The sequence below is a fragment of the Balaenoptera physalus genome, assembly GCF_965194825.1.
Source record: "Balaenoptera physalus genome assembly, chromosome: 14".
NCBI classification, from domain to species: Eukaryota; Metazoa; Chordata; class Mammalia; order Artiodactyla; family Balaenopteridae; genus Balaenoptera; species Balaenoptera physalus.
The window spans coordinates 34,652,711-34,668,270 of record NC_138893.1 but is presented as its reverse complement, the minus strand read 5'-3'; the positions used below and the strand labels follow the sequence as shown (position 1 = coordinate 34,668,270).

Sequence of the window (15,560 nt, the reverse complement as noted above, 5' to 3'; positions counted from 1 at the left end):
CCTCTAGGAACCTTCTGTCTTTGGGAAGACAAAGCAATACCAGACTTAAAAAGAAATGTGAATAATGTGATTTAAAACACCAAGCCCAAAAAAAAAAAAAAAAAAAACACCAAGCCCAGACACTGACACGTGCATTGACCAATGCATCATGCAAGAGACCTGTCTGATAAACACACATCACATAAAAACAGAGTGATGTCTATACTTACCTTTCTAGAAAGTGGATCATCACCAAGTCTTCTCTCCTCCTCTCTACGACGTTCCCTTTCTTCAATTTCCAACTCCCTTTGACGTTTTTTCCTTTCCACCTCTTCTAATTTCTTTACCCGCTCCTGATATTCTCGAAGCTCCTCCTCACGTTTCGCCCGTTCAGCACGCTCTCTCTCTTCCCGCTCTGTACAACGTATCAGGTTATAAAGTGTGCCTCCTACCTGCACGCTTCCCCTAGTGCTAGGTCTACTTCTCTGGTATTAAAGAGGCAGCATAATGTAGAAGGAAATTCTTTTTAAGAATTTTACAAGAGTTTACAATCAGCTAAACTTGAATATCAGAAATATTCAAGAAAACAAGTATTACGCCACTCAACACAACTAAAGAAGAATCCCTCCCCCAACTCCTGAGCATCTGGGATGCCAGGTAAAGGATAATCTGAGACTTCATCTGGCATGTGTTGCTCAATAAATGTTAACACTATGTAGACTACAGTGATAAAAAATAAAAAGGCAGAATTTTCAAAAGAACACCAAAAACGTGGAAATAAGCTGGCAGAGGACCTAACACCCTCACCGATAAAAAATTGCAGGAAACCACAAGCTGGGTTGTCAGAACCTGAGAACTAGTTAGTTGCAGTTAAGAAGCCAATCATCTTGCTTCCACATTCCTCTATTTTCTAAGCAAGACTGTATAAACTGGACCTATCACCAAGCTTACCATACACCTCCAGTCTGTCTATATAGTTACCTTTTAGCATTTTTTCTTCCGCCCTCCTCTGCTCTTCTTCTTCCTTTTCTCTATAGTAGGTTATTCTTCGTTCTTCTTTACGTTGTCTTTTACGTTCTTCCAAACGATTATGCCTTTCTTCCGCTAATCGCTCTTCAAACTGTTTAAGTTTTTCCTGTAATTGAATGGTTACCAAAAAATAAAAAACAATCAAATTTTCAAGGGCTACAAACTGGCAGTAAGCTTTAAGTTTACAAAAACATTGCAAGTTTCGTGGAACCACAGAAAGCAACCTTTAAGAATAAAAACCAAATTTCCAAGTGACTGAAGTTCTCGCATGTCAAATTTTTAAAATTTGAACTGACAGTATTATCTATACCCAGTGGGTTTATTTTTATTCAATAAATCAAATGATTAAGTCAGAAACTAAGAGCAGGACACTTTGATCTAGTTTTTTCCTTTCTGAATCAAAGAATAAACAAAAGCTTGTATCAAAAGCAAATTTTATGCAGTCTACTTTCACCTTCAGAAAAATCTGTTCACAAGTGATGGTTACTTGGCCTATGAAATAATTTCAAGATACCTCTATTAAAATATTATTTGAATGACGATTATAAATGTTAGCTCAAGACAGGATGTACCACCAGGTTAAAGAAGAATCCTTAAGGTAAAACCCAAAAGCTCATGAATAGATGTTTCCCTGAAACCAGTAAACAGACTGTCACCTCATAAACAGACTGTCGTGCTGCCTTGAGCCGCGTTACAAATAAATCTCTGTCTTCAAGCATCCGTGACATTCGGTTCTTATGTTCAAGAGCCTTTTCCCGTTCTAGCTGCATTGTAGTAATCTGCAAATACATGACACAAAGTTAAATTTCAAAGTATTCATTATCTGCTTACTAATTTATCCCAAATTCCTGACAGATATTCTTGAAGAATTACAAGAAGTTCCTTTGCCCCTTCCATTCTGCCATAAAAATGGAAGGGTAACACATCCCTAGGAAGACAATCAGGGACAGAAGATGGATAAAGACGACTTGGAGCATCTGTAAGAAACGGTTTTAACCCCATGGTACGACAACATTTATAGAGGAAAAACTAAAATGTATATGGTAAAACAAAATAACAAATACCTCATGGTATAATAGGCACTATGGCTTTATTATTTAACGCATTTTCTTCCTTAAAAACAACTGGAGGTTAAGGCAGGATGAATTATTCATATAGGAAAGCTTTTCCTTTGTGCTCCAAGTGAAACAATAAAAGGTTTCAGGGCACATGGAGCAAATCCTCCTAAGCATTTTAGCTGGTCTGTAACACTTCTCTTTTTCTAATTCCATACATTTAAAGAATTACCACACAAATTACAACTTCTAAACAAACTGGAAAAACTGGCAACACTAGGCCCACAATGACAACAATCCAATGGAACCAAGAAGGGGCAGCCTCCATAGCTGTGTGTTGTCTCCTGCCTGTGGTTATTTTTTTAACCAGAATGAGGTCACTCATTTTTACTACAAATGTGGTCGCTACAAGCATTTACAAATGTTGCTTTTGTATCGTTAGGTAAATACATACAATACAGACTAACAGAACTATAGAAGGAGCTGTTTAGTCACAAAAAACCGGACTGTATGACTCCACCTATAAGAAATATCCACAACAGGCAAGTCTAGAGACAGAAAGGAGATTAGTGGCTGCTGAGGGAATGGAGAGAAAACGGAGTGACTGCTAATGGGTATGAAGTTTCTTTTGGGGTATGTTCTAAAATTAGGTTGCACAATTCTGTAAATACACTAAAACCATCAATTGCACACTTTAAATTGGTGAAATACGTGGCATGTGAATTGTATTATGTGGCATGTGAGTTATATGGCATGTGAATTGCTGGGGTATTTTTTTAAATAAATTTTTCAGCTATCCTTTGTATTTTACAAGTTTCATTTTTTAATCTCCATTCTGAAAATTTCTGTCTGTCTACCAATCTGTTAGCATGCAGCCATTAAAGCACCATATCTGGCAAAAGAATACAAAAATCAATTTGAAACCCTGTTCCCATTACTGGCAGAGGACTTAATTATAGCTTACAATCTGAAAATATTATAATTAAATGAAAACCTTACTCTTTCTTCTTCTTGTTGTTCCCACAGATCCATGTCTTTAATTCTCTGTTCTTCATAAGCACTCTTTATCAAAGGGATTTCTTCCAAACGTTTAGCTCTTTCAAAGTAGTCAATCTGAATGTCATGAAAACAAGTGTTGTTTAAAAAAAAAAAAAAAAATTCTTTTAAACTTGGCATGTTAAAGTTCACCAGTTTTCATTTACCTTTTTTTCTTGATTCTTTAAGCGTTCCTGAAGTTCCTTCTTTTCTTTCTCCAGTTGTTCAACCTGTTTAGCCATGATGAAATCGGGATCCAATTCTTCAAGGTCCTAAAAATACAAACGCACCATAATTAATAAGAGTATAAAAGAAGTGCACAGCAGTCAATATGGAGCACCATTTCTTTCTAGAAATGTATGCTAAATTACTTTCTTTATAATGGGCAAATGCTTGCAATGGGTAAATTCAGGCAATATAAAAATGTTTTAAAATAGCCTTATTTCCACTTGATTGTAGGGAAAAACAATGTAATCTTAACATCTATTTCTTATTCCTCCATTCTACCGTATCCAAACTCCATTTCAACAGTGGCTAAAAACTGTAGCATCACTAAAAACAAATGCTTACTTCAGAGATTAATGAACTAGCTGTATCAAAATGAGTGAAATAACCAAATAACCCAAAATAAACCAATAAATGGTAAAGAACTGTGCTTCTAAGAGACCCGAATAAAACTGAAGTTTTTAATGCATAGTATGCTACATACTTCAATGTCAATATCTTTGAACGCTTTGGCACCCAGTTCTGTCTTCTTGATCTGCTCCAAACGCTCACGAACAGTTTTCTTCTTGATTTGTTCATGTTCCTGTAAGATACGCTCCTTCTCTCTCTCCTTTGCCTCCTGTCGCAGCCTCTCTTCTTCAGCCTTCCGTACTTTCTGGAGTTCAGCTTCCCTCTGCTCCAGCTCTTCTTTCTCACGCTGAATATTCAGACTCTCAAGCCGCTCTTTCCTTTCCTCAATTGTCTGACGGCGAGCCAGGATACGCTGATGCTCTTTCCGTGAATTTTTAAGGTATGCAGTAACAGCCAACTGATGCTGTTCTTCTTTCTCTTGCTTCAAAAACGAATGCATTAAAATAAATTTAAGTGACATACCATGGTATCCAGACATCAAAAATATTACATAATCCTAATATATTATCCTTACATGTATCTGCAGTTAATAACAGAAGATAACATTATTCAAGCTACTGGTTCCCAGTACCAAATACTATGGCGCTACTCCTATTTGAAGTCTTTAATAATAATGACATAGCTGAAGAACGTTTATCTGCTAGGTTGACTTTTCCCTGAACCAAATCTACTTTAAAGTGTGCAAGCCAAGGCGGAATACTAACAGAGCTCACAAACAAGAAACAACTGAAGCAGAAAGGAAAAGCCCAATCATAGTACTCCCTATTTGGAGGGTCATCACATGTGGGCTGTTATTGTACGGTTTAACAGTACTCCTTTCATCACATTACCCGAGCAGTGTATCATTTTATCCCATGGAAGGAAGCTCAAAGATCTGTATATCTGATAAAGATATTTGATAAAATACCAAAACTATCAAATACAACTAAATATCAATAGGAAATATATAATAAATCCCTTCTCTCAGACATCATCTCAAACCTTTTTGTGAAAGACATAAGGGCCCCTCAAAAATTCTGTAGTCCATTTCTCCCAAAGATACATACCAGTATATGAGCTGGCTTAATGACTTCAAGGGCTTTTGCAAGTACTGAGGACATGGCTGTCAGCTGATTTCTGATCTGTTCTGAAGGCATGCTCTGCAGATGAGGACCAATTGGAGCATCTTCTCGAGTAGCATAATTCAAATCAGATCCAAAACTAAGGGTCCGAGATGTGTGGTCAATACGAACCTTTGAAAATTAAATGGTATTATCAACAGTTAAATCTACATGCAAATATAGTCATTCTACAAATGAATAACTTGATTAAAATTTCAAATGCATCTGAGAAAAAAAATTAACTAAAGAATGTCAAATATAAAAGCTAGAAGATTCATTCAATAAAGCTTTACAACAGTGCCACTGTACCAAAAGCTGAGAAACAAAGAGTATGTGTTTTTCGTCCTCAAAGGCCTCCAACCTCAGAGTCCCCTCGCAGCACCTACCTGAAGGTCGCAGTGCCTGGCTGCATCTACTATGGCCCGTTCCAGTTGGAAAGCATCAACAAAAGGAACCAGAGAAGTCAAACGAGAAAACTCAATGCTCTGATAAATTTGTGCCACCTGCATAAAAAACACAAGGTTAGTAATAATAGCTATCATTTATTCAGCAATTTTTATGTGGAGTCTCATGATAACCATGGAAAGTAGAAATTTAGCCTATTTTTCAAAGAAAAGAAGACTGAAGCTCAAGAGTATGTTAACAGTACACTGCTGGAGCTGCAATTACAATCCAAGGCTATTTCAAAGGATTATGTTATATTTTGAACCATCACATAATCCTTTCATATCCTAGTTTCATTAAAAAAAAAAAAAAAACAACCTAAATGGTCACGTATTTGTAGCTAGAGACCTGCTACTTACCTAATTCATCTGAACACTTAATAAAATTGTTTATTTGTCTGAAGGAGACTGGCAGTATTACTACTTAGTTATACTGCTAATTAACCTTCAATTATTTGTATAGCACATAAGAAATAACACTGCTCACATACAGGAGAGAAAGCAGGTCAATGAAATGTGCACAAATACGAAAGTGAACATATAGTAAAAGCCCCCCCCCCAATGAAACAAATGGAAGACAAAACAGGATCATTTAAGCCATATTATAAACCATAATATTCAAACTTAAGTACAAAGGTGGACTAAAATATGTTAAAAGACTGACAATACTGGGACTTCCCTGGCAGTCCGGTGGTTTAGACTCTGTGCTTCCAACACAATGAGTATGGGTTCTATCCCTGGTTGGGGAACTAAGATCCCACAGGCCACGCAGTGTAGCCAAAAAAAAAAAGACCGATAATACTTAGTGTTAGCAGGAAAAAAGGCTTTCTATTTCTTGTTCACTACTGGTGGGAGGGCCCATGAATCTGATCTTTGAGGATCTATTAAAGCTTTAAATGTGTAGACTATGACTAATTCCACTTCTTAGCTACAGGAAGTCACAGAAGAATGCAAAGATACAAGTATAGAAGATGCTCACTACTGCAACATTTGATGATAGCAAAAAAACTAAAAAATTTCCATCAACAGACTCTGAATAAATAAATCATGGTACCTTTAGACAATGAAAAACTACGTAGGTATTAAAAGGAATAAGACATACACGGCTAACAAGGAAAAATGTACGAAGACAGTGGTCAACAAAAAAAGAGACAAAAGCAGTTATGAATTACATAATTGTTTTTCAAATCAAACAGATAAATAGTAAAACTAATTTTGGTGGAGGGTAGAATTTGGGGAGGCTTTCATTTTCTAGGCTATTCCTACATTTTTTAGTTTTGTGATCAAAACAATCAAGGGAGAAATTACAGTTCTTCCATAAAACATTCATTTTTTTCATCTTTACCTGCTGGAGAAGCCGGAGTATGGTGTTGTTTTGCAGCTGTGGGACATACTGTTGTAACTCTGGCTCCTTTTCAGGTTGCTCCCTAATCCAATTTAAAACCTATAAAATCCATTAAATTGAAAAAGAGTTATATTTTCCACACGACAGATACTAAAACACCTGAGATACTTTTTCAATTTTCTTAATATACAAAACCACCACACAATGCAAAGAAATACAAAAGGTAACGTGCAGCTATTGACTGTTGTCTGAAGGTGACTGACAGCAATGGCTAAATTAGTCGTGCTGCTAATTTACCTCCAAAGGTTTATTTATAGCACATCAGGAATAGCTTTTCTCTTGACATAAAAAAAAAAAAAAAAAAATGAAATGTGCACCAAATTCAAACACACAGGACAACACTTCTCTCTTAAATAAAAATACAACCTAAGACTGCAACAGGGCTGGCTACGTGGTAATGTAACCAAAGCTTACCTTTGTGACTCTCTCACAGAGTTTTAGTGGGTTAAATTCAACTTCCAGCCAATTGTAAAGGTCTTTTACTTCTGGGACAACATATTGTAGCACATTGAATCTGACCTACAGTAAGCAAAACAAAAGGTTTAAATGCTGAAGGTGTTTTCAACTGGGATTCTGAAATGATTATAAATTAAAGAAAAATATAAGATTGGAAATCTGGGAAATGACTCTAAGATTATCTAGCCTCAACCTCACCTCCTTGAAATTTATGAAAAAGAAATCCAGGACCACTACGCTGAGTCTCCTGCCCCAAATTATGCAGCTCTCTACAGTGAAACCCCACAAGAATTTACAAGGGAAATAAAAACTCATCAACATAATCAAAATATTTACAAAGACAATTTGTGTGGCCAACATCAACTAATTTATTATCAATAACAAGTAAAATACCAGTTTACAAACAACTTTATCACACAGAAGTTATTACAGCAGCGTCACTCCTGATAGCCACAAACTCAAAAAAACTCAGGACAAAAAGGGATAGGTTCACATAATATACAGAAACGGTCAAAGAAAGCACAGCTACATTCAATACATGAATAAATCTCCCAGATGGTGAGGAAAAGAATTTCACATAAAATATACAAACAGGCAAAATTAATCTGTGGTGTTATAAATCAGGACAGTGGTTATTCTTGGGGGAAATGGGAGAGTGTTGACTGGAAAAATCTTTTGAGAATTTATGCAATTACATTTATGATTTGTACTTTAAAAAAATGTTACAGTTTAATACATTTTAAGTTTATATTTGAATAGAACTCAACTTCCTTTCACAAGAAAGATGCTGCTTGCATAAACCGCCCTCACAAAGGAGACAAAAAAGTGGTATAATTTTATAAACTCCAGAACTGCCCATAACCAAATCCTATCTTACCTGTGCTCTAACTACACACAGTGCATGTGACCTTTATCCTTTACTTGTTGGAAACTGCTAACCCAAAGAGAGAAAAACTGCAGCAACAAACCAAGACCCCAAAGCACAGGAGCACATACTCCTACAGACTAGGTTCTAAACTGAGGCAACTGCTGGCAGATCCCATCTCCAAGACAGGAGGATGTCCATACTCTCGAGCACTCTAGGTTTAACTCCAGTGCAAAATGGGTGCATGACTGATGTCCCACAATGTCTGAATACTTCCCTTGTAAGTGCCCTTGTATGTTTATAGGAATAAGATGTGATACAAGCATTCAAATAAAATTCCCCCAGCCCTGATTTCATTCCTATCAATAAATTATTCTATAGCCATCATCAAAAAGTCTACAAATAAATCCTGGAGAAGGTGTGGAGAAAAGGGAACCCTCCTACACTGCTGGTGGGAATGTAAATTGGGGCAGCCACTATGGAGAACAGTATGGAGGTTCCTCAGAAAACTAAAATTAGAATTACCATATGACCCATCAATCACACTCCTGGGCATATATCTGGGCAAAACTATAATTAAAAACGATACATCACCCCTATGTTCACAGCAGCACTATCCACAATAGCCAGGACACGGAAACAACCTAAATGTCCATCAACAGATGAACGGACAAAGAAGACGTGATATAAATACACACACACACACACACACACACACACACACACACACACACAAAATGGAATACTACTCAGCCATAAAAAAAATGCCGTTTGCAGCAACATGGATGCAACTAGAGATTATCATACTAAGTGAATTCAAAAAGAGAAAGACAAATACCATATGATATCACTTATATGTAGAATCTACAATATGACACAAATGAACCTATCTATGAAACAAAAACAGACCCATAGAGCACAGACTGGCGGCTGCCGGGGGTGTGGGGTGTGGAGATGGACTGGGAGTTTGGGGTTAGCAGATGCAAACTCTTCCATACAGAATAAACAAGGTCCTACTGTACAGCACAGGGAACTATATACAGTATCCTGAGATAGGCCATAATGGAAAAGAATACTTTAAAAATGTACATATATGTATAACTGAATCACTTTGCTGTACAGCAGAAATTAACACAACACTGTAAACCAACTACAATTTGATTTTAAATAAATAAATAAATAATTATCCTAGATTTTCCATTTAGCAACCCCTCCAAATAGGGAATGTGCTAGGTAGGCTACCATAATCTATTAAAGTACATTTCTCTCTAAAATTAATAATTGGCTTTCTGACCTAACAATCTCTTATGAAACGGATTAATTTGAGTCTGTTCCTGAGATATTAGAATCATTCTCTTGGTGATTATGAATTTAGTTATGTAAGCCCAAAACTCAGGTCTCGACCTTATACATATAGTGAACTTAAGTTTTATAAAATGCCTCTTGACAGTTAGCTATTCATCTGGCACCAACCAGTACCTTTCTTACAAACTTAAACATTTGTCTATGGGTACAATGAGGACCCAGATCTGGATGTCTTGGCTACTGACCCTGATCCCACCAATACTCACCCCTGAATAAGTATCTTTAACATCAGGGTGTGCTATGTACAGACATGGGCTCAAGACAGATGGATTATACTTCCAGTTTGGCACATCTTTCAGTATTTAAAAAATTTTTTAAATACATATTTGCTAGTAAGACCTCTTCCTAATCACAATGCTGTTGTTTTATAATTTAATTCAGTCCCATAAAAACTTTCCAAAACACAAAGCTGATTTTTGCAAGTGTAAGCAGAATAAAACATGGAGGCATACAAAGACAGAGAAATACTGTTTTAGATATTAAGTTTTTTTATAAAAGTTGACCACAAAGGGAATTTGCCTTGCTACTATACAGAGAACTATGTTACAAGTGAAAACTGTTGCCATATAGAAAATGTGTTAATTTTTATCTAAATTAATTGACTGCCAGTAAAGTAAGGCCTATTCTCTAATACCTGTCCCTCTTTTTTCTCTTGTCCCAAAGTAATTTGCCGGAGGTGTACCACGATAACTACTAAGTCAGACTACTACTGTGAATCAGAATCTCTAAAATCTAAACTCCTCTAAGAGCGCAAATTCCATTTCAGTATCACTGAATTAAAGATTCCAATGTAAAACACTGTGAAGATACAAAATCTTAGGCTCCATATTCTGAAACTGATTTAGTGAATGCAGTGGGTGAAACCTAGAAATCTGCATTTAAAAAAGTACTTCACACAATTTCAGTGCACAGCCCTGATTAAGAACCACTGCCTTAGTAACATACAATGAAAGTTTAAAAGAAAAAAAAGTTGGAAACATTTTAACTGTCCAGAATTGGGCCTAATCTAACTCACATTCTTTCCTAGCCTCATCATCATATTTCTAACACCTATCAGCTTGATTTTTTTCTATAGCCCCTGAACATTCTTGCCCATCATCACTTCTCTTACCAAGTGGCCCATATTATTCCTCGAAGCTAGTCCAAGTCTTGTCTGCTACATCAAATTTAACCCCAGCTCACTCAAGACAAAACACCTCAACTGAACACAGTGTTGACTTACACCAGTGGTTCTCAAACTTGTCCATGCATCAGAATTCCCAGCATTTAATAATCATAAATTATAAAACCTGACCATATAGCTTTCTGTTCAAAGCCATAAGAATGCTAAAATTTATACCAACCATATCATTAATAAGGCCAATTCGCGTTGGTGGGGCTTGCAGGCCTAGCAGTGTTGCAAGGCGACGCTGTTTTTCAACTATAATGCCGTCCATATCCAGAAGTCGAGCAATATCAGTACGCTCAGGGGTAATGGGGATGGAAAGAGTGGCCAAAAGGACTCTAGTAGACATTCTGGAGAACAAAGTTACAATCTGTTAAATGTGTAAATGTTACTTGATAAGCAGAAAGACACTTCTCTTTAATCCTCTAGTAAAATATGCCAGTGACAGAATGTGTACACCACCATGGTGAACTGTACTCATAAGTATTCATCAAAGCATGGGATTAATTAAAAGAGAAATGGACTATGCTAAAATGAACACTTGGAGAAGCAGAACTTCATTCACCCACTTACTACCGTCTATGTCTTCTAGCTATAGAGAAAGACTGTGGGTAAAATGGCAGAACAGACACATTTGTATGTACCCCATACTTCCTTACAAAAACATTTAAGGCAGCTTTTAAAACTAAGGGAAAAATGACAATAAGAAAGAGGAAAAAATTACAAGGACCATAAGTGAACATAATTATGGAAGGTGGGGGTCAAAAGCTAAAGCTTCCTTAAAACACAAAAGGAAAGTCAGGTTGAATTAAGAGCACCGTAGGACACTAAGGATTGTGGGCTCTGGAGCACAGGAGTCAAGAGTTGGAATCTCAGGGCTTCCCTGGTGGTGCAGTGGTTGAGAATCTGCCTGCCAATGCAGGGGACACGGGTTCAAGCCCTGGTCTGGGAAGATCCCACATGCCGCGGAGCAACTAGGCCCGTGAGCCACAATTACTGAGCCTGTGCGTCTGGAGCCTGTGCTCCGCAATAAGAGAGGCCACGATAGTGACAGGCCCATGCACCGCGATGCACCGCGATTAAGAGTGGCCCCCACTTGCCGCAACTAGGGAGAGCCCTCGCACGGAAACGAAGACCCAACACAGCCATAAATAAATAAATAAATAAAGGAGTTCCTTTAAAAAAAGAGTTGGAATCTCAGCTTCACGATTCCCAAAACTGGAACCTTAGGCAAAATACTTCATTTTCTGAGTCACAAGGCTGTTGTGAGGATTAAGGAAAATAACGTAGCGCAAAACAGCTTAATGATTATGACAGTACTCTTATAGTATTTTCTAATGGGAGAGTACAGAAACAACAAAGGAAAATCAGGTCTTTTCTTATCCCAAACAGACATGGATTACGTACAGGATAGTGAATGACACAATGAACACTATCCTCAAGAGTTTTTTTTTAAAAATACATACTAGAAAAATTCATTTATTTGGTTCCATGTATTGCTTTAAAAGCTAAAAGAAAAACAATCTGGTGTATATATTTCTACTAGAGGCCAAAATAACATGGTCTACCAATAAGATATGGTATGTGAGTTGCCTATGCCCAACTGAAATGTACAATAAAAACCAAATATGACTGAAAGAAAAGTATACATGTAATGTTAAAAAAATAAAATAGTCTTTAGATTGTTAGGTTATAGACTATCTATCTACATAAAAATACACACACCAAATACTCTATACAGTTAACGTTTTATAGTTGGGAAAAAGTTACTTGATGGAAGTACTCATTTTTTTTGTCTAATTAGTTCCTAGATTCTAAATACCCGTACGTGGATAGAAAGCTCATACCTTAACACTGACTTTCCTAATATTCCATTTCCTCAATTGGAGAGTTGATTATCAGATAAAAGATAGCTACTGAAGAGCAAGAATACTGCCCAAGAAGAACCACGTTGAAGTATTTTTGGTAGCTACAACTGGAAGGACTGCCACTGGCACCCAGTGGGTAAACCAGGGATGCTGCTGAAGATCCTGGATGCGCAGTCCCCTCCACAACAAAGGATGAGCCAGCCCCAAATGTCATCAGTGCAGAGGCTGAGAAACCCTCAGCAAACACTCTCATGCCATTTAGAAATTATTTCTTTCATAATTTCAATACTATCTGACAATAAGACTCTTACCTTTGCATCTCTTCTTGTGTAAGATTCTTTCTCATTTCTCTAGATAAATGGTAAAGACGATGGAGTGTAGATGCATGAAAAAGAGCATTTCCAGATTTCCAAAATACAGTTGAGACTTTGTTATAATAATTTGCCATCAACTGAGGTTTGGGCGGTTTTTTAGACAAGGAGAATAGCCCATGAATATCTTCCACAGCTTTGAATGCTTCCTAAAATTAGTGGTACAAATTACAGTCATTGCATTCTAAACAAACAAATCTAATTCAAATCTCTTTATGAAACTTAAAATACAGAACACAAAAATAAAAATGGCAAATAAAATGCCTTCATGTGTGGTTCTTTTTATTCGTCTATAATTCAATATCTGATGTGTTTCAGAAAAACATCACAATTACAAAAACACTAAATCCTTAAACTGCTTGAAGTAGATTGCCCAAACTTTTTAAAAAAATATACATATTATCATACCGCTTGAGGGAATATATGTTTTTTTAAATCTGAAAGGATATAAAACACAATGTAGAGGTTATTTCTGAGTGATAAGATAATGGATATTTTCTCCCTTTTACTTATCTATTTTTTCTATACTAAGCGTGTTTACTTGTCTTCTATTGAACTTTTTTTCCTCTTTAGTTCATCAGACAGTATTCCAAGGGTGTACCCTACAGACAAGGAAAATATGGGGAGAGAGCGGGAAATCACATTTCCACTTGGCTGAAAAACTACCAATTTTTAGTTTCTTCCTCCGCAATTTCAATTAGATTTGGTGGGGGAATCAAATATATAAAAACAATTCATGTGAAAATGTCTTTGCAGAATTCTTAGAGTAAAAAGGCCATGATGAGGACAAGATTCCCAACACCACTGGGATCTCCAATGTAGGATATTCACTGTGCATTGCTTACTAAGTCAGGGCAGCACTGAGATATCTAGGAGGTAATCTAGTGCAGTGTTTCTGTAGCTCTCTGCGTTAAAGGACAAGTTCATCTTTGTCATTTCTAACCGGTTGCCACCAATACTTTTATAAAATACAATAAAATTACTACAAAAATAAGATGGAAAGATGAACTCTGACTTTTTTTTAATCAGAGTAAACAGACATAAAACTACCATGAAACTATTCTTTAAAAAATTTTGTAAATGCGTATTCCCCAAGCATTAAGCCACACTTTGAGCACTGAGGTCTGAAAAAGATTACATGATTTGGCTCAGAATTGACAGCAGGCATCAAGAACCAAAATATCTGAGACTTCCTGTCCAGAACTCTTCCTACTCCATTAGACAACCTTAAATTTGTCACCTATCTATTGAAATAAACCAACAGGTTATCAAGATGCAGATACTCATTAAAGGAAAAAAAAAGGTAATATGGGCTGTTATTACTACAAAGAAAAGCTAACAGTTCGCAACATACCTGCCACAATTCCATGCTGATAGCACTGTCCAACTGAACAAGCCTGGTTTCCAAATGCATGGACTGGCTCTCTGGATTATTAAGATTGATTGCTGTACTTTGGTTATGGTGGCGTTGAATCTGAGACAAGTGCATTCTCAAATTGTCACACAGCTTACGGAATTCAGCCTTACGGGTATATTGGAGGCAGAATTTGAAAGCTATAAGCATAATTGTAAAATATATTAGGTACTTTCCACCATCAACTTAAGTATTTGAATAGGTTTTATTTCATATACTAAGGTCAGTTATTTTAACAAGATTTACCAAACTCACCATCAGTCTTTAGAAGTGATCAGAGTCATAACTCACTTCATGTGCCCTGACCACCTTTTGGACATAGTCATCAGTCCTGGTCTAGGACTAAAATACGGTTCTGGGAGAGTTTACAAAAGGAAGCGATTCAAATTTAGGTCTAGGAGGGACTCACCTTTCAAACACTTCAAACCCTAAAAGAGCAAAAAAATTCTGGTCTGAAATACAATGAACTTTCCTATCTAAGTTACTAGAAAACAAGCTTTTGCACTGATTAAAACTAAATAATACAAATTGGGGGTGTGTGGTAACCTAATTTCAACCGTGTACACAGATGTGTAAATGAAATACTTGCTCCGTCATTAAAATACATAGTCATTTTCTACTGTCAAAAATGCAATACTAAAATAACTTTCGTCCTTCCCTTAAAAAAGAGTATTTCTATTTCAAAGGATGCAGTTTAACTACAAGTTAATATTTATCTCAACTGTTATCAAAAAGCCCTAGCTTATTTGTGTTAAATGAAAATTCACATATGCTAGCCATGTAAGCATAACGAAACAGATCAGCCAATCAGCCCCATATTAAAAAGAACGGCAACACCTGCTTGTGCCTAAGGCCAAAGTAAGAAAAAGCCAAGAGCCACTCTCAAGTCACTTACAGTTAAAAGGCTGCATTGACAGTAAGGCAAAAAGACAAGATTAGGAAAACAGACTTAACACAGTTCTTCAGATTAAAAGTGCATGCAGTATTAACTACTAGATACTTTTTATGATGATCCTGAGTCATCAAGAAGGTTTAGTTCTATATTCAGTAACACTGTTTAAGAAAGGAAAAATATATAGTTTTTCATAGAATCATGTAAGTCTTCTGGACCTTAAAAAGACTTTAGAAACCCAGTACATGGTTAAGTAGCTTGCCAAAGAATATGTTGTAGAGTCAAAAGTAGAACTCAAGTTTGCCAGAAAGCAATCAAAAAGTTAAGTTTATCTTTTCAGTCACTTGGAAAATTCCAAAATGACTTTAAAAGGTGTTTCAGACATCAGTGGAATATAGAGAATTACCTTGACTAATGAAACAAATTTCTTATAATCATTTATGTAATATTCAAATGAATGCTAATCATCTACAACAATAAAA

General features: G+C 36.4%; 1 protein-coding gene across 1 annotated transcript in view; it reads right to left on the bottom strand.

The window, feature by feature from the left end:
* The window catches only part of EIF3A (eukaryotic translation initiation factor 3 subunit A), a 31,999-nt gene that overhangs the window by 9,222 nt on the left and 7,217 nt on the right, over positions 1-15,560 (bottom strand). Inside the window, exons 5-17 of the mRNA XM_082424745.1 lie at positions 14,127-14,326; positions 12,713-12,921; positions 10,712-10,883; positions 7,097-7,201; positions 6,623-6,721; positions 5,221-5,337; positions 4,781-4,966; positions 3,808-4,155; positions 3,266-3,370; positions 3,063-3,176; positions 1,665-1,787; positions 961-1,114; positions 210-394 (exon numbers count right to left, since the gene is read on the bottom strand). Of these exons, the coding sequence (XP_082280871.1) occupies positions 210-394; positions 961-1,114; positions 1,665-1,787; positions 3,063-3,176; positions 3,266-3,370; positions 3,808-4,155; positions 4,781-4,966; positions 5,221-5,337; positions 6,623-6,721; positions 7,097-7,201; positions 10,712-10,883; positions 12,713-12,921; positions 14,127-14,326 (2,117 nt within the window). The remainder of the gene's footprint in view (positions 1-209; positions 395-960; positions 1,115-1,664; positions 1,788-3,062; positions 3,177-3,265; positions 3,371-3,807; positions 4,156-4,780; positions 4,967-5,220; positions 5,338-6,622; positions 6,722-7,096; positions 7,202-10,711; positions 10,884-12,712; positions 12,922-14,126; positions 14,327-15,560) is intronic.